The sequence below is a fragment of the Apteryx rowi genome, unplaced genomic scaffold, assembly GCF_003343035.1.
Source record: "Apteryx rowi isolate R43461 unplaced genomic scaffold, aptRow1 scaffold_189, whole genome shotgun sequence".
Taxonomy (NCBI): Eukaryota; Metazoa; Chordata; class Aves; order Apterygiformes; family Apterygidae; genus Apteryx; species Apteryx rowi.
Window position 1 is genome coordinate 1190518 of NW_020448185.1, and position 25994 is coordinate 1216511.

The 25994-nt window shown below is 33.7% G+C and overlaps 1 protein-coding gene across 6 annotated transcripts in view; it reads left to right on the forward strand.

The window, feature by feature from the left end:
• PIBF1 (progesterone immunomodulatory binding factor 1) overlaps positions 1-25736 on the forward strand; it is a 127657-nt gene extending 101921 nt beyond the window's left edge. For 5 of the 6 annotated variants that reach the window (XM_026061977.1, XM_026061974.1, XM_026061978.1 and 2 more), the window contains 3 exons: positions 2125-2209; positions 22772-22951; positions 25216-25736. In XM_026061977.1, coding sequence (XP_025917762.1) covers positions 2125-2209; positions 22772-22951; positions 25216-25272 — 322 coding nt within the window. In that variant the 3' untranslated portion in view covers positions 25273-25736. Of the gene's footprint in view, positions 1-2124; positions 2210-22771; positions 22952-25215 lie in introns of those variants that run through there. The other variant, XM_026061979.1, reaches the window with a different exon arrangement.
• Positions 25737-25994: the final 258 nt, after the last annotated feature.

Genomic DNA, 25994 nt, shown 5'->3' on the forward strand with positions numbered 1-25994 from the left:
CCATTCAGCCATTGGAAGATATTTTTCAACATAATGTTGTTTAATATATGTCTATATCATGAAGGTATTTCTACCTTACTTGGTCCTTGCAGATATGAATCTAATAAAGCTGTGTCTGATGACCCTGCTTTCTCACTCTGCTAATTTATTTATGTCCCTTTGCAGTATTCTTTCAGAGGTGTATACCTTATTTCCTTTTGTCTACAACAATGAAAAAGCATCACTGTTCCAAAACTATTAAATTTGAAGTCTGCACATTCTTTGGTAATTCTGTATTTACAGGGTTTATATGTATAAGAGAAAATACACACAGTGCTACTGACTGGCATAGCATAGCCTGACTCCTGTATTTGGCCATAAATAAAGTTAGGACAATATTGACATGACTGTACATGGATCAGTCATGTCATGTTGATTCAGAAGGGGAAGAAGCAGTATATCTAGAATAGGTTCTATTCCGTAGATGAAATTGAACCTTGAAAGCAAACTTCTGGTTAGTGATAAACACTGATGTATGTGCTTGTTAAGTACACTATTTAAGGCATACAAGAACTTTTTATTATTGCTTCTCTAATAAGTTTGTGAGTCATTCTCTAAAAGGATTGGTTTCTGCTGTTAGGAAGTATATAAAAGCCAAGAAAAATTGAAATATCAGTAGGTTACAACACATGAACCCAGGAAAAAATAGCACAACAATTTCATTATGATTAAAAATGTCACAGAAAATAAARTTCTTGAAAAAACTATCTCTGTAGTGTTTCACAAATGTTACTACTTTCCTTTTAAATAACTTTCAGTAATGCAACTTAAGCAATTTGGTCAAAGTATAAAATTTTCYTGAGAATTAATGAATGCCTAGAAGGAACTGACAGTCATAATATACAGTACAGAGCTTGTAAAGAACTGTCAGGAAATCCCCAGGGCAAAGAATGACATTKCTTTTTTAAAACAAGCTGATGATACGCAGCCAATTAAAGAAAAAGTTGATTTATTTCATTGATCATTTCTGGGAAGTAAATACTGGGAATATTAAAAAATCTGTGTTTGCAACATATGTAATTGCTCCATATTTTAATATGCTTTTGAATCTCATGACCTATATTCAGTACTGCGTATTTGCACTCCACATGCTGAGTTGCTTTTTGCTGAGTTGTTTATTTATATTATACTTTTTTTTAAAACCTATTTAGTTGAGTCATGATAATGGTGGATAATATTGACCTTCTAAAAAAAATCTTTGCGGCTGTTATAACAAAATAGATAGTATATAGGCTTTATGAATGCATTAATCTAAAGTTTATTGTTAGAATCTGATGTTGGGGCTGAATGTGAAAATACGTTTAATTATATTGGAAGAATTGCTGCCTAGGCTTAGAATGTGTATGCTAAACATTTCAAATGTTCATATTCTGTAGCTATTAAAACAAAGGACAATTAAAATTAAACTTGACCTTGTGCTACAAAAGCATGCTTTTATGCTAAAACTGTTCTCATAACTTTGTTCGCAAAACAAACTCGATGCCCTGGATTCTCTTGTAGTATAAAATAATAAATGGCAAAAATAGATTTAYAATTTCTGCAGAAACTACTGAGCTAAAAGAGAGTTGGAGTATGTTCTTCCTTGTATTTTTTATTTACAAATTTCTAAATACAGTGTTATTAAAACAGGTAGCTTTGAGGGAACAATGTGTGCTGCTATTAGTGATTCATTAAAAATAAATCAAAAAGTCATTTTTATATGGAAGTGTAAATATAGGAAACGTTACTTTTATTTATGAACTGAGCCCATTTTACCTAGAAGAAACCAATAGATTATAATAGAATGTTCTGAAAATATTTTTAAATTACCCTTCAGAGAATCTAAGAAAAAAATATTTTACGATGATTTTGAATAGCATTTCTGCTTGACTAAAGTAAGATTTTGTATGTATCTGTGCATTCAGACCCATTTATAAAAAAAATTCCAATGCTTGAACATATAGAAGGATCATTTGCTATATATACTTGAGCAGATTTTCATTGTTGCCAGTATTTAGCTTTAGAAAATGCATGTTTCAACCAGAATACAAGATTAAAAGAGATTATCTGTTGCTATTACTGTATTGCCTATCCTCTTTCTACCAGTCTTTTAAATAAAGAAAGGACAGCTTTGCTGCGTGTCAAGAATCAAATGGCAGCAGATTTGGAGAGACTTCTAAATCATCATGAGGTAATCTTCCTATTTTAGCATTACTACCATAAGTGTGTTTTCTCTCTCCTCCCTGTTAAATCATGGGAAAAAATTTGGTTTAGTTCAGTTTGCTTTGTTGTTTATTTTGTCTCTGTAGTTTTCAGAAACATAGGTGATAGTGTTTGTCAGGCACCCAGGAGGTTCTGAGTTGTACTCTGAGCTGCTGATTTCTCTCTGTCTTACTCTGGCCAGCGGACCTAGTGTCACTGTCCTTTCTTTTTCTTACGCATATAACAGATATGCCTCGCAGTCTTTAGTGTTTCGGCAAGGATTTAACAAGTATCTAGGTAAAGGTGATGTACTGATATACACTGCTTGTAATCTGCAAGGCCTGCATGTGCCATGGTATGCCCAGAATCTCCCACCACTCCCCAGTCATCGAGACCAGAAGCCTGGACAAAGCATTCCACAATTCACTTCCGGTACATACATCAGAGTTTTTTTTCAACTCCAGGATAGGATTTGGGGAGAGGAGACAGGATGGTAGGCACCCAGATTTCATCCAGACAAGAGTCAGCATAATTCTATATGTACTCACCTGAGTTTCATCCAGGCAAGGAGTCAGGATGCTTCTGCAATACGTTCTCAGATCTAAAAGTGGGAAGTATGTGAAGTCTTATATGTAAGTTAACTTTATGGGGATTCCCAAAGGCTTTTGTCAAGATTCCTCTCTAAACAATCTTAAGAGACTAAACTGTCATAGGGTTTGAGAGAAAATTCTTTTGCAGATTAAATGTCTGAAAAAAAGATAGAAATAAATGAAGCTTATCAAAGGAGTCCCACAGATAAAATGATCTGAAAAGGGGTGACTAGTGATATGAAAGTTTGCTGATGCTACAAAATATTCAGGATATAAAAACAAAAGCTGACCATGAAGAGTTGTTAAATGATCTCTCAGAGCTGCTGAATAATTTGGCAAGGACTTGCAGAGAAAATATAGTGTTAGTAAAACTAAAATGATTAATGTGATGAAAAACAGCACTAGCTATATGTAGATGGTGATGGGATCTAAATTACCTGTTACCTCTTCAGAAAGAGAAGATAGAGTCATTATATGAATAGTTCTGTGAAAATACCCTTTCAATTCCCAGACTGGGAAGAGAGSAGATGGGGAGATTCCTTCCAAGGGATCTGCAACTCCCTTTATTCTTTCTGTGATTGCATTATCACTCCTTATAATGCCATTATTTCTATAGAAACCTGATTATCCATGCACCTGACTATCCAAATCCCCTTGTTCACACCTCCAAAACTGTCCTCCTTCATCTGCTTCACTTGCTCTTCCCCCCAAATTCCCTTCTCAGATCAGTTCACCAAAATTACCATGAATTGGTCCAAACCAGTTTTTCCATGCTAACTAGTTACAAAACCGTTTTCTGTTAAAACCAAACCAAAATGATCTCACTGACWGCTGAGCCTAAGTGACCCTCAACTTAAGTGAAAACTGTACTCATTCTGTTCCCTGAGTGCAGGTCTCAAATACGAAAGGATCGACTGAAATAAAAAAGAACACACGTTTTTAACTTGTTTACTCTCTGTGCTGAATCACACTGGGTGGCCGTCTGATGCAGTTTCCTCCTGGAATAGTTTTTGCATTTAACACTCTGAATTTATTGTAGTGCTTGTGAAGAGTTCCATGCATTGAGATTAAAATAGTCTAATTACAGAACAGAGTGTAATTGAACATGCTTCTCTGTAATATCCTGCAGGTGTCATTGACCTGGCAGGATCATCTGTAGGTACGTCAGAAGTGATCATTCGCTGCCTGTTAATTCTGATGTCTGAATCCACTCCTTATGTCCAAATTTCAGATTTAAGACTAAGTTTGAGTTTAATGTTCAATTTGGGTTATATTTGGGTTTGCTTTTTATTTTATTTTAGAGAAATAATTTACCTTAACACAAAATAATTTTTATGCAAAATTCAGCTTACTCTTTTTTTTTTTGCAAAATTGCAACATTATAAAATAATAGGCAGGGGAAAAATTCAGAAGTTCATTATTTCATTTATATTTTCCTAAGCATGCATTCAATAAATAGTTGGAAAAAATAAAATCCAGTGTGCTAATGTATTTGATGATCCTGATGATCAGATGACTCGTATCATAGCTGAATCACTCAGTAAAGATTGGAATATTATTTCTTCTAGCAAAGCAATYATCTGTTCTTGCTATTACAAAGAAGTAGTTTTCTCAGCTCAGTTATTTTTAAAGATGTTCAGTTATTTTTACAAGTCTTTTCTTAACTTGAYTTGGTATCTTTGATATGGCTATGAAACTGTGTATACTGTTGGAGGACACATATGAGATAATAAGTAGTCTTCCCTTCCTAATCTCTTCACCTCCACAAAAATCTTTCAATCAATGCTGATATAAAAAAAAATTTTTTTTTTAATTTCTGTTATGAAGGAATATTTTCTAAAAAAAAGTAAAGACAGCTTTAGGGGTGTTTTTTCTTTTAAGCAAGGAATGGTTGCAGAACCAATCAATTGTACAAAATTTCTTTCCTATTTTTTGACAAATACAAAGGGGGAAAAAAGCACAATGTCTAATCATTCTTCTTTGGCACAGTGGCACAGTTTTGGCAACCACATAATTGGGTGTTCTTATTCCTGGCTAAGCTTTCAGATGATTCCAACACAGGATTTTTTTTTTTTTTTTTTTTTGCTGATTCGATATTTCTGTGAATAATAGTGCACATGGTGTTTAATATAATATGTCAATCACATACAATTTCTTTATCAGAGTTGATGATTGCAGTGAAAATGAAATTTGCCTAAACCATAATTCCAAACACACTTTTTGAAAAATTTGGTTCTGAAATTAAACCAAGTACCTGGTCCCTTTTTGTGCAGTGGAGCAAACTAAATTATGAAGTCAAGAAAATTAATTTAAAAGTTTTATACATGAAATCCCCTGCTCTTTATTCGTATTATAGAAAAAAATTAAAGCATTTTCCAGGTAATTGATTTACAAGTTTGCTATTATATGAATAATGTGACATGAGAAGACTAATGACTTAGTTGTGTATTTGTATATTGTGCAATGAATTTTCTGAATTTTCGGTATGGTAGGCAGTTGGCAGGTAACTTCAAATTAATTTCTTTCAAAATTTGCCATTCCTACCACTTCTCTCCAGACAGTGTGCTCCCAAGTAGCTATGCCTTGGGTGCCTAGTTCTAGGACTGTTGTATCAACCAACATGCATTGCAGCTGATTAAAGCCAGTTTCAAGTGATAAATAAAGAAAGGACTTGGCAATGTTTTGTAAGAAAACTACAAAATTTCTACCGTAAAGCTGTGTGACGTTCTTTAGGTCCAAATAACCTTAGTCCCTATGACTACCTATATAAGCTGTTCCTAATGTGCAGCCATATGCTGCTTCATGTCATTTCACCGCTTAAAATTTTCAAACTGCAGCCAGCAGTGCAAGCAAGGCTGCATGACGTAGGCCTTATAAAAAAGAAAGCRAATGCTTGAGTCTGAAAATGGCTTCATGATGAATATTGCTCTTACCCTTGGTGTTAAAAAATTAAGCAAATATTTCCAAAATGTTTACAGTTTTGTCAAATTTTTTTATGTATCTGTTAAAAATAGGCCATATTACTCATACCTAACAGTTTTACTTAACAGTGATAATGTTTTACAAGTCACATATGTAGAAAAGGATAGTTACTGAAAAGTAACAATACAAATTGCATATTTGAGGAAAGAAAACTGTGAAATGCTAGTGCTATGCAAAAGACTAAGAAGCATACAAATAAAAAAAAGTTATTTTTAGAAAAATATGTGAAAATAACAAGTAACATTCTCTTTAATTTGGTTTTGTGTTTATCTTTCCTCACTTCTGTTGATTCCTAATGCAACCTTTTATTTTTTAATTTTAATGCAGGCCTCTTACAGTAGTCTTACTTTTTAAAATTTCCCTGAAAGGCACTTAATTGTCTCATATATTGAAATCCTTGTACAAGATAGGACAACTTAGTTTACAGTGAATTAGTGAGTTAGCCTTTAAGTAGACTTCTTTACCACATTAATATAACCATTATAAAAATATGCAGAACCATCACAATTTCACAGTAAATATCCCTGCTGATACTAAAAAAAAAAAAGTTGTCTAATCTTGGACTAATTAAAACTTATTTTGTTTAGACAGGGTGTGCATTTTTAAATATGTCTACAGTCTGTAACTACTGAATTACAAAATCTGATAAAAATATGCATTATGGTTTTGAATGTTTTGTACATGCTATCATATAATATAATCACTCTCAGTCCTTTTTTGTTTAGTCATCGCCCATACTATATTGTCATTTCTTGTTAGGAATTACCTTATTTCCCTTGTGTTTGCAAGAACATTAGAATTCATAGAATGGATAAACCCAGGATATTCATAGTTAAGATAAATTGAAGTTTAAATATGTTAAAATTACAAGCAAAATACCAAAACAACCTTATGCTGCCTTAAGTGACAGTTGCARTAACTGTATGGTTTTGATTTAAGGTATTTCAACCTGTGTGGTCTTGGATTTTATTAACTCTTTTTAATGAAACGTTGGGGTTTGAGGGTTTGGGGTTTTTTTCAGTTTTATCTCCATGTCATATCAGTTGGATTTATAATCCTTGCTTTGGAGGTAATTATAGCATTTCTGTACATTTGTTTGTATAAAGAAATACTTACATGTGTGCTTAATCTTACTTTGCTTTTCACATATTTTAAGTTTGGGAGAGAAAAATTAAATATTTAAGTTCTGAACTATGAAAGAATTCATACAGGGCTCCTATGTGAGCTCTTTTATTACAGAAAAACTGACACTAGATATTATTTCATGTAATAAAATAGTTCATTATTTTAAAATTATGTGGACAGAACTAAGCTAATTTGATGATGATTATATTTTACTGTGGAAAATKAAAGGCAAAAATGGTCATTTGACTATATGCATTCATAAAAGATTGGGTCCGTTCATATGGGAGAGAAATGGAAGCTTTTTTGAACTTTGGCCCAAATTCTTAATTTTTTCTTCGCCWGCTCTTTCCATTTTTTCCTGAATTAATGAGTAAATGAACGTGGAAAATTTTTTAATCTAGCTTCTCATTTATATCATTCAGTATCTGCTAGTAGTGCAAAAATTCCTTTCTTTATATGGGTAAGTCCAAACTTTACTATTTGAGAGTGGGTTCAATTGCATTACTGCAAGCCATCAGTTTCTAGAATCACGCTGAGATTATGTTATTAAGGGCTCCTCCTATGAAGGCTAGATCCTTCACTGGACTCCTTCCAACTATCAGAAGGAATTGGGGTATGCTGTATTGTGATGCTGTTTGYAAAGTCCTCAATACAAGATAGCAAGTACAGTTGTTAACACAGCCAAATTTTTCAAACGGTTGAAGAACCTAGGAAATTTTTTATGTATTATCAAGATAACCAGTAGTGTTTTTCATTGCTTTTCCAGATCCATCAGAAGCTTAAAACATTATTAGTAGGAGCAGGGGGTCTCCTGTTAATAACCTAGTAAACAGTGCTGATTTTTTTTAAAGAATATTTCAAATCCAGGAGTTTTTTTATTATTATTTGTAGTTTGTGTTATCTTTTTAATCAATCACACTTTTGACTGTCTAACTGTAGATGACCAAACCACACAAAGACTTGTGGTCTTGATTCATCCCACTCTTAGGCACTTACCTTATACCGGCAAATGATGACCTTTGCTGCCCTAATATCTCTGTATAATCAGAGACGCATGAGAGGAAAGCGTATTCCTTCAGAGAATAAATCAGGATGAAATTACATGTTACAGCTGAGTTGACCCAATAGCTAACAAGGCCTCACTTCTTTGTTCCTAGCTTCTTCTCTCCCTACATCTTGCACGAGCTCTGGCACTTCTCTAATCCTGCACTGAGACCATTCAGATAACAAAACAGAAATCTAACACAGCCAAAAACAAAGTGGAATTGCTTAGGTTAGCAGGTTGAATCGTCTTTGGAAAGGGTCCATCAAGCAAAAGAGCAAGTAAATATATTTATATGTCAATATTACTGGGGAAGGGGGGAAAGGCATTTTTTGTCCAGACCCGCAGAACACACTAGGCTTCTGTGCCATCCTTCAAGACTTTATCCTTTATTAAGTACTAAAGTTAGGTGGGATGAATCCCCTAAGTCTTTTTAGCTGCAGCTCTTGATCCGTGATTCCATTTATCTGTTTGTTTGAGGATTTTTTTTTTCTTTTCTTCCAACACTCAGCCTTTGAGTAAAAGAAATATTTACCATGAGTTCTGTGATCTTGGCATTTCCATTGGCTTTCATGCTTGGTGCAGTTGTTAATATTTTGGAACATCAGAAGTGCAATTTTAAGCTTTATCCATTGGCTTCCAAACTTCTGATAAAAACTTGGAAAAACAGTCTGCCAGCACTCAGATGTTTGGCAAGAAGCTTTAGTAATCATTTTCTGAGGTTACATTTAAGAGGTTATAAATTTGCTATGCTTTGATGTATGGCATTGTACTGTTTCTTCAAATATTTAAGATGCAGATTTATCATTGTAGAGTAAAGCAATAATGTGCAAAATCAAAGCTATTTAATTTAGCATTTCTAATTCTAAATGCAAAGTATAGAAACTGATTTCTAAATCTTTCTAAAATCAATCTAAAATGAACAAACTGCTTTAATGTAGAGTTGGTTATCTATTATTCCTGCAAAAAGCAGTGCAAGTTTAACAAATGGGGATTTTATTTTTATTTTTTAAATRTAAGTAGTCTAGGAGGCATGAAAAGAAGCAAAAGTGAGACAGTRAGGTAATAGATACCAGCAGAAGGTTATTAAATAGGTCGTCTGCTAAGTGTTAAGAACAGTTTCAGTTTGCTTAAATATGGGGTTTTAATCTTAATTTACACTACTTTTTTCTTGTTCTAAAACTGCTTGAAATTACCTGTGTGCAATGCTCAGTAGGTCTGGCAATACAGTAATTTTTRATCTGTAGAATTAAAACTAACAATGTGAAACTGTTGTAGTAAGAAATAAAAGGATAAAATTTATGACATTAACAATGCAAATGAAGGTTGTTTCTAATATTCATTAGCTTCCTAGAACATAGGTGTTTATACAGACATGATTAGTTATCAGCACATGAATGTCATACACTGGTAAAAAGATATGAAAATCGGCTGAGATTTTATCTCCTTTCCACATCTGTGCACTTGTGGTACATTAGCAGCTGTGCATATGACAGAATGTAAGCTGGCTGACCTCGTCACCTGCATTACTGACACAGTGATGTGCTACTGTGCCAAAGCTCTTCAAGTGAAGCTAGCAACCAGAAATCAGGCTCTGGCTACCCGCTGTGAGAAAGAGTAGAAAACTTGTAGCAGTAGTTTAAATAAACCTATTTGATATCAGTCAGTTAGATGCAAACACATGGGATTTGGTTGCTGTTTGTTTACTTAAGTCAGTTTAGCTTATGTCAGTAAATTGTTGTGTCACTTTAACAGAAGTGAGGGCTAAATCTGTCTTAATATCTGTGCCTGAATTGGTATGAATTTTAAACTAGGCTAACTTAAAATTTATTTAGGTTAGCTATTGAAAGCCCCCATTGTTTTTGAGTCATATTGAAGTATAAAAAGCTGCTGTTTACTGTTCTTGCTGCAAACAGTCTACCTAGGTTAGTGTTTAAATGTTGATTGCCTAAGTAACTATTATGTTGAATTTATATTCTAATTAGCAGGTCAAAAGCTTTCCAAATCTGATGTATAACTCACCATTTATCAGTAAGCATAATGTTTTTCTTTTACTTCCATGTATCTCTTCCCCTTTTCCAGATTTTCACTGTTTCTTAACAATATGTCAAAATAATCCTTTTTAATAACTGAATATTTATCTGGCCTTCCTAACTGTAACTAAACACCTCACAAATATTACAACTTCATGCAGAAAAGTATTATTAGCCCTGTTTTGTAGAAGCAGCAACCTCAACGAAAGAAATGGTTGTTTTCTCAAAACTCTACAGAGTCTGTGGTAGAGGCATGAGTTAATCCAAGAATCTGTGTGTCTTGGTGCTGTCTCTTAGTCACAGCCATTCTTCTTTCTTTACATTTTTCAGAGTTTAAAAGCCTGAAAAGAGAATCTTTTTAGCATTTATTTTTCCTTACTAGATACAAACTGCCTCTTTTGTTAAGTCTTCTAATTATATGTGAAGTGATTTTAATTTAGAATATCACAAATTCTTGCTTTGTATTCTTCTGAGAATTTACGATCAAATTTATTTTTTAATACTTGTCTCTTGAAAAAGCCATTTTCCAAAGTCCTGTGAGTATCTTAAGAAAAAAACTAACCTTTTTTAATTTTTAGTAGAATGGGTACTTTATATTTAGTTTTCACAAACAATATGCATACACCTATATACTACATGTACACTTTGGGATAATGGTGTTTAGTTTTGATCTTTATGCCAGGAGTCACGTTTATACTACTAAATAAAGGAAGGCCAGAGACTTATCCTTGTCCCTGGAACCAAATGGCACAGCCAGATTGCTTGCATACTGCCTATAACTATTGTCCTCTAGACCAGACCAGGCGTGTCCCCAGTATGTAGCAGTCTGGGCCAGTCTCCTTTGGGCTCGTGTGATGTTTTTTTTTACCTAACAGATGAATGTTATTTTTGTTGKKTTTTTTTGTTTTGTTTTTAATTCAAAATATCAGTGCAAAAGCTGAAAGTGATGTGAAGGCATATGACATGCTTGAGGATGCAAAGCCTGCTGGGATAGTATTGGGAAACTGTGTGGGACCAAAGGAGACAAATTTGGTGCAATTTTACCCATCCTGGCTCTTGGAAGCTGTTCCAGGAACATTTCTAGAACCATACTTAGATGAGAACTAGTTGAAGTGGTCCAAAACAAAACTGGGGAGCAAGCTAATACTTCTGCAGTGTACATTGTCAGGGTTCAGTGCTCAAGCTCAGTCCCTGGTATTATTCTGTTCAGCAATTCTGATATAGCCAGAGAGTCGTATCGTCTGGGTCATATCATCCTTAGTCCTTTATCAGCCACCTTTACAGAACTCTAGTTCTCTTTTCTTTATTTTCAGCTGGTTCAAAAAAAGCAGTCTCTTTAATAAGTCTTCTTCACTAGCTTCACTAGTACTTTTTCACTAGCTGAAAAAAGAAAAAAAATCACAAAAGGCTGGAGCTCTAATGTGAATGAGATTAAAAATGGAGCTTGTTTTGTTCAAGCAAACAGAGGATCTGATGGGGTACAAGAAGAGGAGAGAAACATAAGGCAGCATTGTGTAGGAAATGAGTAAGAATAGAAAAAAAGAACAAATGAGAGAGGAAGGTAAAATTAAGAACAGAAAACAGTTATTTCATTATCTTTAAAAAATGCAGAAGGACTAACTTATTTTTGCTTTTTCAATAAAATGTTGCCAAATGCATTTTCCAATGTGTATATAAGATTGGAGAGAGTCTGTATGATCCAGTAGGAGGAGCAGCTACTAATTAGACCTATTAAGATACACATAGTTTGTTGATGGCTCTAAGACTTCTCCAGAGCTCCTATAAGTAAACAGGCTAAGGATCCAGAGGATTTCTATAAATCTTGAATGCTAGGCTTTAAATATTGCTATATGAATTATCGGAAGCATTTGCGATTTGGTGATGTTGATCAGAAATTTTAATATTTCCAGAGTCCAGAGACAACTTTTCTTTTATTCTTGTGTTGTTTCTCTGAGTCTCAATCTACTAGATGGAGAATCAGGGACTCTGTGTGCTTGTACATATGCATCTCACACTRTTATCCTGTACAAAACCCTATTACTTCTCAATTATCATCCCTTTATCTGGCCGATAAAGAAAAGATGGGATGTTTTTATTCTTTTTCTCTTTTGAGGAGATGCAAAGTCTCCTGAAGTGTCTGTGCTTCACCTCACTTTGACCAGTTGCTGTTATATTCATAACATGTATATGTTTATCTTTCTTACCTAGTGGTACCTAGTGGTACTCTCCCTAGTGGACGTCCTTTGCTGCTAAACTCCCTACTCCCACAGTTTCATTCCATCTTAGGAATGACCTTGAGGATTCTGGATGACTTTTGAGCATTTCATTATTAGTCATACTTTAAAGTATGGCTAATACTATCCTTAGCTGTAATTAAATTATGCTGAAGAAGATTGACTAGCAGTAACTTAGGTCAGAAAGCCAATGGATTGGATTTAGGAATTTTGAGAGTAGCAACAGCTGCCATCTGCAAAATCAGAGGTAGAGAGAAGTTCAGAGGCTCATAAAAAGCTTTGGAGTAGCAAGGGGGAGGACAGAACGTGTTTAATGAGGGATGGAAGCTTAGTGGATAAAAGGAGACAACTGCTTTGTTGGGGGAAGGGGGAAAGAAGGGGTATCGGTAGGGGTTGGGAAGACATGACTGAAAAGAAGTGATTGGTAACAGGTGCCTTCAAACAATCTCTAGCTCTGCTTCTTTCCTCTCTTTTCTGTTTAAAAGATTGTACATGATAATGTCAAAATTATTTGTGTTTCCAAAGTGAATGACTTCCTGCTCATCTATGTGCTGCAACTTGTTTTATATAAAAAAACTGCTGATGTACAATGCTTAGCTCTCTTTTTAAATGTTAAGCCAGAGTAATTATCATTTTTCTTATGCTACGTTTATGTTCCAAGATTCTAGTTTCTATTAATGTTCTGCATGTTTTCTAAGTAGATTACAGGGACATTTCTGCATCACAAGTAAGCCCTGGAGCTATTCTCAGCTTAAAGCTTGGAGAAACAAAGTGACATTTACATTGCTAAATAAGTGTAGAGAGTTTCTAGCTCATATTTTACAAGAAAAAATATGCTCCTAAGCAGTATTTCTCATTTTTGTTATCTATTCTATTGATGTCAAGCTTTAATTAAACTTGAATTCCAAATACTACTGAATTTAGGAAGAAGAAGGATTTAACAGTTAGGTACATTCATTTTTTTTCTTGGAGCTCTGCTGTTCAGAATATTTTTCCAGTTTTTATAGATATTCTTTGAAGAATTATCTTTCCATTTGCAATGATAGACACTAAATGACTGTGTGCTAAGTAGTGCTTTCTACTCAGCAGTTTATTTTTTTTTAGTATCTTAAAAACCATGATAATAAAACAAGGCTTAATAATGTCAGTTAATATAAATATAATATGAATACATTTTTGCTCTCTTGATAATAGAAAGCTTCATAGGCAAAATACAACACATTTATTTGGGTTAGGGGATTGGCACGTGTATTTTAAGTGATAGGGTCAGTTGAAGTGATAGACATTTAAACAAGAAATTGTTGTCAGTAGCATTTTCTAAATATTTAACTGATGCTTAGTTTTGTTCACTTTTCCTGTGTTGGCTATGAGTCTTTCAGTCATATTCTACTAGTTATCTAGCTGTGTAAAACTTTTGCTTTCCTTTACTTTATGGTAGTATTTGAATAGTACCAAGAGAAATTGRAATTTCTATGTAAGAAATACAAAAAACAGGGAGAATCAAACTATGTTACTCTGCTCAAAAAGACAAGGTCTTCTATGTAATAATTTATGTTAATAAGGCTGTTTTGACATATTAATATCTTTTGCTTCTATTTTCTTTAAGTAGAACTTACTAGAAAGCATACTCTTTATTAAACTTGAATATGACTAAGTAAACACCACAATAGCTCAAATTAAAAAAATATTTTGAGAATTAGTCCTACTTATAATTACAAATGTATTTCTGATCTTTAGTAATACAGAAAGTGCAAAAAAAAGTTCAAAATTTGACACACAAATTCCAAATTATGAGACAGATTATTTCCTCTGTTTTTCCTAAGAGATTAGAAAGATTTAACTGTTAAGAACAAATTGCAACATATAGTTGAAGTAGGCAGAGGTTTTTATGCATCCAAAAAGATAAAAGCCGTTCTCTCCAATGACTGGGCCATTTTATTGTTGCTACAGTTCTTATGCATTTACTTCTAAAACTGGAAGTAATTTGTAGATCTATATAGTCATAGATTTATCAGTTCACTTTAAGGTTTTATATGTACTGGGATATAGAGAATTCCTGAAGTAACTCTGTAGTGCAGAGAAGCTATCAACATCCTGCATATGGTCTGGCATCTTTCCATCACCCAGTTATCAGGTTCATTTGTTTGATCAGGACATTTCATATTATCTTTCAGTTTCCAGTTTTTCAATGTGTATCAGTGTGTGCCTAAGATGACCATATGTTCAAATCTCGCACCAGAATTCTTGCTGACTGCTGATATTTACAGTGCAGCTGCAACTGAGGATGCAACTATGTCAAATGTGCTCTGCCTTACATGAGGGATTAAACCATGACTTGTTGTGAGGTTTTCTTAATTGCATAGGTGGATGTTAAAATCTAATTTGAGATCTGTTATTTATGTATGTTCTACTCGTAATAGGCATGAACCCAGAAAGTTCCACTGTTGAAGCCGAATTTGCATCATTGATGCCACTGCATCTATCCATCTGCAGTCATAAATAGTGGAATAGTGGAATGGACTGACTTACCATTTGCTTCCTTTTGCTCTCTGCTACATCAAAATGGAACTTTTATTGTGTCTTTCTTCTCTTTCATACTGTGTCATCATTAATATTAATGTCTAGTGTAGTTGATTGTGTGCTAATGATGTTAGTCTTTTTAATACTTCCAGCCAAAAAATGGAGACAAATAATCCTTTTCAGGCTAGAGCCCTTCTCTAGCTGTCTGGCGAAAATAAAGCCCATGAAGAACAGTTCTAAAACAGTTCCTTGTGTGAATCATCAGTACTTCTTAAGAGCAGATATTCTCAGTAGTACTTTTACTTGAGAGAGTCTCATTCCTGAATAATGACACATACGTGTCTCCTTTCTCTAAGTGCACTCGAAAGTTAGAGTACCATACTTAAATTTTTTCTTCACAAAGTGCTGTATGCAAGGCATTGCAGATGTTGAAGGGTGGGACCAGGTTATATTTCAGTCCTCTGTTTTGTTTTCTTCAGAAATACGTCAGTGACTTGAGGTTCTGTGCCAAAAACCTGTGAAGGAGGCTCAGTTTGTCTACCTCCATTTTAGTTGGTGATTTTTGATGGTATTAAACTGTATTACCAGTGTAAAGATGATCTGAGATACTGCTTGTCAAGTCAAAGGACAAAGCAGAAGAGACTGACATTGCCTAATTTTAAAAATCTACACTGTAGATTTTCACATCTGAAAGTCATCCAGGGCTTTGTACTGAGAAAATAAAAATAGGCATATGTAGGGTGTGACTTATCTCATCCTCATATCCTCATCTAAAATCTGCAAAATGAATTTTAACCAATGAATTTCTCAACAGTAGCTATAGAGAGGAGTTAGACAAGCTAGTTAGCTTAGGTTTAAATATTATTACTGAAGACGTCTAAAGTTCAGTATGATGAAGTCCACCCAAGTGTTTGGTCACATGCTCCAAAGCTGAATTGCAGCCAAAATTCTCACAGAGATCCCTATCTATCTTAATATCAGCTGTTAAATGATATGAGTTTATTTTTAACACCCCCTTACTCCCACAGAAAATCACAATAGGAATTGAGGAGGGATTCAAGTAAGAAAATGTACAGTTTTCATAGAGAGCACTGTCCTTAGTATTTTCTCTACCACCAGCTTATATGCCCATCAAGCTTGAGCCTACTGAACACTGAGGCAGAAGGCTGTGAAACCAGTTCCTTCTGAACCACACCGCCCCACCCATTTCCTGATTTAGATCCCTTTCTTTCAAGAGGGACACATAGGAAGTAGAAAATGGTCTTTTTTTGAGTCCTCCCAAGAACATTTGGATATTGAATGAGAGCTTTTAATTCTTGAGAAGCTGAGAAATTAATCATGAAATACACTCATTACAAAACACTAGCAAATGGATATAGTATTCTTAAATACTATTTTGTCTTAGATTTCTCAGATTGGTATTCCTTCACATAGTTCTGATCTCATTTTGAACTCTGCTTTTCCCTGTTATTAGCTGTTGTTTGAAGACTGCAGCTGCCTAAATTACAGAATATGTAGACTGCATAGACCTAGCCTGAACATGTTTTTCATCCCAGTACAGTTGTCTTCCCTCACTTGCATGTGCTATTGTTATTATCATCATCATCATCATCATCATTATTATTATTATAGAAGTTAGTGTAGCCAGAATGGTCACCAGACTGCTTAACTCAGACCTACTATTTGGCTGAGTCCAGTCACCAATTCAAGTTGCAGTGTACTAAGTCTCTCTTGAGGCAATTTTTATCTGGCCCTCTGCCATGCAAGAGGGACTATACACTCCAACTGTTCTTGGTCCCAAAGACAGTGCTGGAATCTCTCAAGTTTCTCCAGACTGGATGCATATTTTTATTTTGAGGTACAATTTAACCACATGGGGACCATATGGCAGTTAAAGCAAAGAATACCAGCTTTCCAAAAGGATCTCCTTAACATATAGGCTTTACTCTTAAATGGTACACAAAACCTGCAGATTAGGGGAAAAAAAAAACATCTGAAACCACCATCTTAGTGCTTTACTCACAAGTACTGAGAGATTTTAAGTTCTGATTAGCATTTCTGAGGACAACAAACTTCTATTGTCATAACTCCTTCAGTTGATTTTTTGTTTTTGATTTTGTCAGTCAAATTGGTTCTCTTGTTTAAAGAGCATAGCATTTGTCACCTATTCTGTGTTTCCATTCTTTTACTGGGGATTTATACTGTTGTCTTCTTTGGAACACTTGTCAGTCATCAAAATGCAATGGTTTTGCCACAATCAGATTCATTTTCTAGGATAAAAATTTCTTGTTCAGCTTCCACAATAGATGTCCTCTGCTTCAAAAGAGAGTTCTAATCCAAGGTGAAGTTTGCAATCATAAATTCTATTTGTAAAACTAAAAGTAGAAGAGCATTTGACRTGGCAAAGGTTCAGTCAATTTTTTGTGCCTCTGTTAGGGTCACTTCTGCTTTAGAGGATATATATCTGAGTGTGCTAACCATGTGCTTTACTATATGAAAAAGGAGCCAGAAGTCCTGGACATCCATTGGCTGCCTTTGTGACACTATTAGTGCTATGAAAAGACATTAAATTTACCATCAGAATGAATTATCTTCAGTCCAGAAAGGTAGCTATCTCCTCCTACTGAACATTTTCAACTGTTCAGTTTAACCTATGCAAAGTTTCTTTCTAAGATCATTGTACAGAGAATGTTTGAAGGTGCAAGACATCTCTGCCAAAAGATCATAAGAATTGACATTTATGTAATTGATTTCTGTAAGTCAGTTGCTTTTTCTTAACATTGTTATTTTGCATCTGCTTCCAGAGCGTGATATATAAATATATATCATTTTAATTGCTTATATAAATTTATATTACATATTATATTTATTATAATTATACACATACACACACGTAATGTTAAGTGCCTTTGCAAACTGAGTGCACAGAGATGATATTTTTCTTGCTTTGATTATAGTTCTATGACAGAGACAGAAGAAAAATGCTCATACTTGTCGAAAATCCACTGAAAAGAAATGGAAAGGCTTTCTTGATAAATACCCATTGTGCTTAATGCAGGCAAATTTTTCATATCCTTCGTCAATTATTTGCTTGATAAGACAGCATTCCCTTTTATGCCTCAATCATTTTCTATATTAGGCAGTTCTTTTTTATTTTGTTTGGATTATATAAGTTATTATTTGATTATAACATTTAATATTATACTGATTTTGAATTTCTGTAGTAATGAATTAGGAAAATGTAAGAAGCTTTTTGATACATATATGTTTAAGGTAGTATCAGTAAAAAACATGTTGATAGAGATCCTTTTATAGTATGCATAAATCCAAATACATTTATATTTTATAATGCTGCCGCTTATTTTTGCATTTGCTCTTCTCTAGCCTCTAATTACATTGCTAGTTGATTTAGTTGAAGGAATCAAATATTATCCTTTGTATTCCCAAACTGATCTTCAGTCTCTGTTCTTCTAGGTACTATTTCAATTATCCATAATAAACAGGTAAAAACAATTTTAAATAAAGTATGATTTATTTTTACTTGCTTCAAGATCAAACATCATTATTTACTCAAATCTCAAATTATACTGAAATGTTAGTATGCAGGCAGCATCCAACTATTTTGCCTTTTTTACTTCACATTTTAAAAATGTGTCACATTTTTGGTTTGTTTCCTTTAGGCCTGTTGTAAAGCTGTATGTTTTTGATATGGTATACAGTTTTTGCAAGCTGTGAGAGTTCCACATCCATCACAATGAGAGCATTCAGCCTAATAGATTACTGAGATATAATTAGAAAGAAAAATCCCCAAATAGAAAATATTTTAATTAAAGAACACCATGGAAAATATTGGTGCCTAATCCTTTGCTTATCCTAAATACATTCTTTCCTTTTTCTTAAAAAAAAAAAAACTGTTTGTATATTGGCACACAAAATTCCTTTGCTATTTTTAGTTAAGTGTTGCTGAATATCATAGTACAAAAAATAAATGGAAATAAGCAAATACGTTTTTCTGAAACTGTTTATAATGTAATAGATGCTACCTTTTTTCACCTGCAGCTATGTCTCTCGTATTGTCCTCAGTCGATTATTCTGTGCGTTTATCTTGAACTCTAGCTACTTACTGGTTATGTATGCAAAAATTTTAGTACTTCTTTTATGGTTCAAATAGTCTTAATTTAAATGTGTATAAATGTGCATAAATAAGTGGAGTACAGGATGTTAGATTGTTCTAAACTGTGAACCTGTATATGTTTAGGAAGACTTCCATGAGTAGATGATCTATGGTGTTAATGCCTGTTCTAAAAGTTCTTTTTAACACAGTAATTCAATACTTCAAATATTTATGCAAGGTGAATTATGAGTGCACRTTGACTGTTCAGGATTAAAGATGTTTTAGGTGAAGTAGAAGGAAAAGTTAAAGCTGAGAAGAGAAAATTATAAGCAGTTAGGTGAAAAATGGATTCAGTTTATAACACCTAAATTTGGGCATCTAAATGTAGGTGTCTGCAGTGAGCTACACATCTTATTTCCCTTTATAGACAATTGCAGTCTAGTCAATATGGTTAATGGTGTTACAGCACGATTCAATGACGTGCCGGTGAGTGTCCACTTCTGAGTGAGTTGAATCACTCTCCAAGCTACACTGTCTGTAATGGAAAGTTAGATACCAAGCTCACGTGTAAATACTTATGTTTAGACATGTAAATTTAGGTGTTAAAAGCTTGAGTTGAATCCCACTTAATGTGCCATACAGCTTACTACTTTGTTTTTTGGCATTTGTACTGGTAGGAAGGACAGTTTAGCATTCTTAGTAAAATTCATCAGGTTTTGGAACATTTAGTAAGGATGGTATATCCCTGATATTGTTTGTGTGGGTGACATTCACTGTATGTAAGTAGTGTTTGGGTGCCAGCTGCAGATTTTTTTCCCCCTTTTCCTACCTTAACCCACCCTTTCTTGCTACCTGCCTTGTTTTCTGTGTGTCTCCATTGCCTCATCCCAGCAGAATACTGCATAACTGGGGAGTGGGTGCTTGTGTTCCCAAACTTCTGGGCAGTAAGACAAGCTATAAAGCCAGTGTGGAGAGGGGCTGTGTGAATCCACTCAGAGATATTAGTATTCATAGTTCTCCCAAGGAGAACTGTGGTTTTGGTTCTCCAAAGTCAAAGCCCTATTCAGCTAGCCTGGCCTGTCTTTTTTGTATGTCCAAGAGCCAGTGCAGCAAGACTATCTCCACAGAGAAATAGGGATGTATGGGGCTTTAGCAATGCTGTTTCTTCAGTGCACTAACTGAAGTGAATGCTGTAAGTAAACAGTTTTACGTCACTGCCTTGATATAGAACTGTGGACTTCCCACAGTAAAAACTTATAAAAATTTAACCATCCATTTCTGCTCACGTCTTCTGTACTTAGTTTATCCTGAAACTAATACATGTCTGTCTTGTATGCAAACAAAAGATTCTTCCACTCCATCTTGATCTCTATACCTCTATATTTTCCCTTTCTTCCTTCACAAGATCCTATTCACACTGAAACAAGTTGCCGTATTTCTGCTACACACAATCTGCAGAGCTTCTTTCACCCTGCTAGCTTTCTAGACCAACCTGCCACTTTTTGGATTAGAAAATATCATTAAATTATGGTAGCATGCTAACAGTACCAGATAGTGCTAATGACTCTTTGTTTAGAATTTAGAAGTGAAGGCTTAAATCTAAGAATTAAGATTCTGAAAAGGAAAAGAGGAATCTAAAGAGATAAGATTAAAACTACTGCAGTTCAAAACAAAACTTTGTTTTCAGTATTCACTTAGTAGAAATCAGTAAATCTTTTGCAAATGTGTTGGGCCAGTTTTCTTTACTCATTTAGCAATATACATAAGAATAATTCTATTGAATTCCTATTCCTAATTCTGTTGAAGTTTCCTGTGGAATTTTGCCAATCTTTTTAAGGTCTTTTTGAATAAATATAAAAGGATTTTAGGACAAATATTAAGGCAACTTTAGCTAAATTCTCGTGGTAAATTTGACTGTGATGCAAAATTAATGTGTCCATTGTGGGATAAATTGTCTTCCCCACTCTCTGTCATTCCTTCCCATAGCTTCCTATTTGAAAATTCCCCAGTCACAGTGGAAGCTCATATGTGAGCTGACGTTCCACAGTCTATTCCAATTCTGAGAAGACACAGGGCTGTCAAGTGTAAGACAGGCTCTGTGAAGTAGAGAAGACCGTAGATTGCTGAGTGGATCTTGACATGAGAATTTGACCCTACATATACAGGTTTCAATTCTGTTTCTGAAATAAATCTGCATGACAGTTTTGGGGTTTTGCCTTGTTCAAAGGCAAACTATTTGGTTGCTGCAACTATTTGGTCCACAGAATAACCAAGTTTAACTATAGGAACAGCACTTGTTAATGTCAAAACATTGTTTGGGTACAACTTAATCTCCTTTGATGGTGTACTTATTTGTTATATGCCTGCTTGAGTTATTTTCATCAAGAAATTCTGTCTATGTGTCGCTTTGGCAACATCTTTGCAGAGTTTACAGCTTTGAAAAACATGTTGGCATCAACTATGCAGTCCTTCTAAACAGCTGCTCTGCAGTCATGCCGTTTTAACATGCCACCACACATGGCTGAATTATGCAAATAGTTAATATTAAATGACTGAGATACAAGAACAATTTGTACACTTGATAAAGCTGGTCTGTGGAGTGTAACATCAATTCATATAACTGAATTAGCGTGGCACAAATTAAAGACAGCAATAGACAAAGAGAAGGTATATGTCAAGAATGTTTTAAAAGGCTGAATTTTGTTAAATTAGTTTTTAATAATGCAAGGAAAATAGGATATGTGTCAATAATTTTCTGATGAGAGTTAAAAAGTAAGATATAGCAAATGTTTGTCATTCAGCTATAAATGAGTTACACTGTTCTGGTTGAGAGATAAGACAATGTTAATTATAGGAATACTAATAATTTAGCAATACTAGATGTTTGTTGAAGACCACAGCATTTATAAAGAGCAAGCAAGCAAAAACATTAACAGTTAAAAATTGTAAAATTGTTTTAAACCTATCTTTGAAAGGCTTTCTACTGACTTTGCTGTTTTAGCTCTCCAATAATAAATTGTTAATTGCAAGGTGGAGGTGAAACAACAGATGAAACACTCTAACTTCTGTAACTTATTTTATACTACTTATATCTGTTAAATATGGGGAAAGAAAATGTTAGAGACTATGAGAGGCAAGGAGACAAAAGAAGATAGCCTATTAAATCAAAAAAAMMCACATTTTTTTCCTTTTCTCACTTTACTGAACATTTTCAATAATCTGTTTTTCTTCAGGTAAGGAGTAAGAAAAAAATTATTTTCTAATGAATCCAAATTGTTTACAAAGCGAATTATTAGAACATCCAAAAAAGTATGCATTTCTGTACCCTTTTTTCTTTTTTTTCCATGTTGAAACTTTCATTTTTCCTTCAATTTCTTTTCCACTCTGATATGTTTTTTTCTGTTTGTTTCTTTGTTTCTTTGTTTCTTTGTTTGTTTGTTTGTTTTTTGCTGTAGGTCCTCCAAAGTCTTTCCATTAATAGATTTTTCTTTTTTTTCTGATCTGTATATAAATACATTTATATATATTTCTAGTAATGTATTTATAAGACTTCTACGAAAGACCTAACCCTCAAAAAGTACAAAAAATTTATTTTACRTTAAATGGAAGCATAAATTAAAAGGACATAGTGGGTTCCTTAATGCGTGATGAATATTATCTTTTACAGCATTTAAGCATTACAAAATTTGAGTTGTATAAATCTTGTGTGCCTTTTTTACTATGTTCCTTTTATTAGTGTCTAATTAGTAATCATTAGCAATGGCAAGCAAATGRTCATTTTTGTTACAGTTACTGATCCGTTTAGAACTTTAGTTTGATGAATATAAATTCATTATTAACAAATAATCATTTTAATAGGCTCAGATGTAATTTTACTGAATAACTTAGCATTGTCTTTTATCATTTTACAGGAACTAGCAGTAATGAAACAGGTTTTAATTAGTCTACAAGGTAAATGCTATGAACAGAATTTACCTCAGTCTCATACTGATGTAAAAAGTGTGACTGCAAAAAGCAAATCAAGCCCTTCAATAAAACTGCTACCAGATCATGAAGAAGAAAATATATTTACACCTAAGCCTACATTATTTGTAAGTACTATAATTAAAGAAAGTGACATAAGCTTTTTTTGATTATTTTTGCTCACTTTTAAAAAAGAAAAAAGTGGGTTCATAGTTCAAGGAGGTACATAATTAATTCATCTGAAATTTTTTTGCTCTTTATGGCAGTGGTCAATGTTAAGGAGATAAATTGCTGTGTTTAAGATGTTATTTTGCTGTTCAGCTGTTTCTACACCTTAAGTTCACAATAAACAAGAATTTTTTAAAAATGTAATTATTATAGAATAAAAAGTGGGTAGCAAATCAATTTTTCCATATCAAACATTTTAACAGGTAAAGGGATCCACAGAGTATACATACAATTTTAAATCTACCATGAACATATATGAGTTGAGCATGTATATATATGTATATTGTGGAGCAGGAATGAAGAAATCGATGTACTTATGTATTTTAATATTAACATATATGTCCAGGATTGATATCACCTCTGTTATTAAGGATGCCTGATATTAAATACTAAAAAATTTCTTTTATACCTTTAGAAACTAAATGCTTGGATTTAAATACCTCAAGTTGTCTGCTTTTACTATACGTTATATTAACTTATTAGTGCCTTTAGTATTCTTTGTTATATGAAAGCTTCAGGAAAATAGTTCAGAAGGTTTTTTTCAGTATGGCTGTCCTAAACCAATAAATTTAAGAGGGATAAGGACCAATGCTGAGTCACAGACCAAATCATGACTTGAGTTCACACTGCTTGAGGCTACCTTGTTCTAGAGTAGACTAGCTGTATCCACGCTGCATAGCATTTGACCCCTGACTTTTCCCTGGGACTGATATGGTGTTGCTGTGGTTCAAAAGTATCATTATTTTTTTGTGGAGAGCTTTTTAAATTTCAAAGTGTCTTAAATAATGTGAGGTTTGTATTGCAGCACATCAGGATATTGTTCTTATAGTGCAAAATGTAAGGGGTAGTTGTATCTCCTGGGTGTAATGTGAAGGCATATGGGGATTTTGAGAGTGCAAAGCATGCTTGGACAGTGTTGTGAGACTGTTCAGAGGTAAGAGAGACAAGTGTAGTGCTATCTTCTCCATAATCCTTTTGGTAGTGCCAAATCATCCATAATGTCCAAACTTTTTCTTTGACGGAGCTATTGAATGATCTAAAATGGAGCCAAAATTTTAACTAACAATTAGGTTGTGTGGATCTAGGAAAAACACCTCTACATTTAAAAATTCTTACCAAATTTTCTTTGAAAAACTAGCATTTTCAGAGCTTGGAGTAGGGAATTGAAAATGGGCAGATGGCAGGGTTTCTTATTAGATAGGGAGAGATGTTAATAGTCTTGTGAAAATCCTGCCTTATTTTGGCCAATTTCTAGTTTTTTTAAAGTTTGGACAAACAAAGCAGACTGACTTTTGTAACTGAAATCTTGAATATGAGAGAATGGTGGAGATAAAAATGTGATGAGGAGCCCCAACAATAAGATCSATCAGACTGAAGTAGATTGAACATTGTCTGGTTATTAAATCTTCGAGGAAAAGAAAGAATAGAAAGCAGATAGAAACAACTAGAAAGAGACAAGTTTAGGGGCAACAGGCAAAAGAGACATTACACATTAAAGCAAGAGATTATACCCAACCTTGAGAGCAGAATTGTCCTTACTTTGTTCCTCCTTCACTGTTTTAATTTTATTTCTCTATATAAACGTCCACTGAAACTGCCACAGGAATGTCACACAGTCCTGACTGTGTAGCAGTAGCCCACAGGACTATGAAGGCAATGAGAAGTAACTCGCAAATAATTCTCTGCAATTAAAATACGTTCTACACTATCAGAAAACTGCAGAATTCTTTTATTTTGAATTTTTACTTTTTTAGCACTATATTCTTGCATAAAGTGTTGGTAAGTTATGGTATGGTATACCTAAGATCTCTTTTCCAGGTTCTATCCCATTTTCAAATGGTATGATGCAATTTAAAATGAAAGCTATTTATGGTACAGTTCATGCATGTTTTCATTGTGATAGATATTTTAAAACAATTAAATCATTTAGTTCTTACTGTACAATCTGCTTTTTGTACAATCGCTACTTTTTGTAGYGAAGTTTTAGTACAAATACATAGTAATAATAACTTTAAATGCATATTTTTATTTTCAATTTATTTGAATTTAAGCAAAGCTCTCAATTATCAATGTGAACTACATAAGAAGAGACTTCAGTGTAGATGGCATGTTCTTCTCCTGACTTCCACTCTGTCTCACAATTAAAACATTCTTTATTTCACAGACAAATAAGGAGGCACCCGTATGGTACAGGAAACTGCAGCAGAAAACATCACCTTAACACTTTTCCAAAAATATTGAAGATAACCTTTTGGGGAATCTTTCTTTGAAGATATTTTCAGCATAATCATGTCCTTGTTACCATAAAGGCAAACAACTGTTTTATTTTCAACTATACTTTTATACCTGTAAAACAGTCTTACGCTTCTTAAAATAATTTTTAGATGTGTCATTTGAATAAAATGTGTGGAAATAATGCATGTAATGATTTTACTAACATATATTTGAATTAAAAAAAAGATAAATAAATGCTAACATATTATATGCGTTTATAACATGGACTATTAAAGGGCTTCTTATTCAGAGTGTTCAAATGAATGCATATTTCAGCTTTTTTATATTGTTTTTCTTGGATACTGTGTTTCATGCCAAATTCCTTGCAACTATTCTGTCTCATAGAAATTTAAGAAGTATACATGAATTAGCATCAGACTATATCCGACTTTCAATAAAGAAAATTCATGTCAGGTGAAAAAAATATAAATTCCTAATCAGTCCTGTAGTTTTGTCTTTTTTTTTTTTTTACCAAACAGTCATTAAAAGTCTTCTGAAAAAGCAATAAAATATAGCCTAATTATCAGCTCTGATACTTTATGGGCTAGATACACTTGCTCTAGTCTAGTTACAACAGTGTAAAAACAATAATAGAACTCTGATGTGTGTGTTGTAGTCATGTAAAGGTGAAATAGATAATTTGCCATTTTTAATTGTATCAAAATAAGC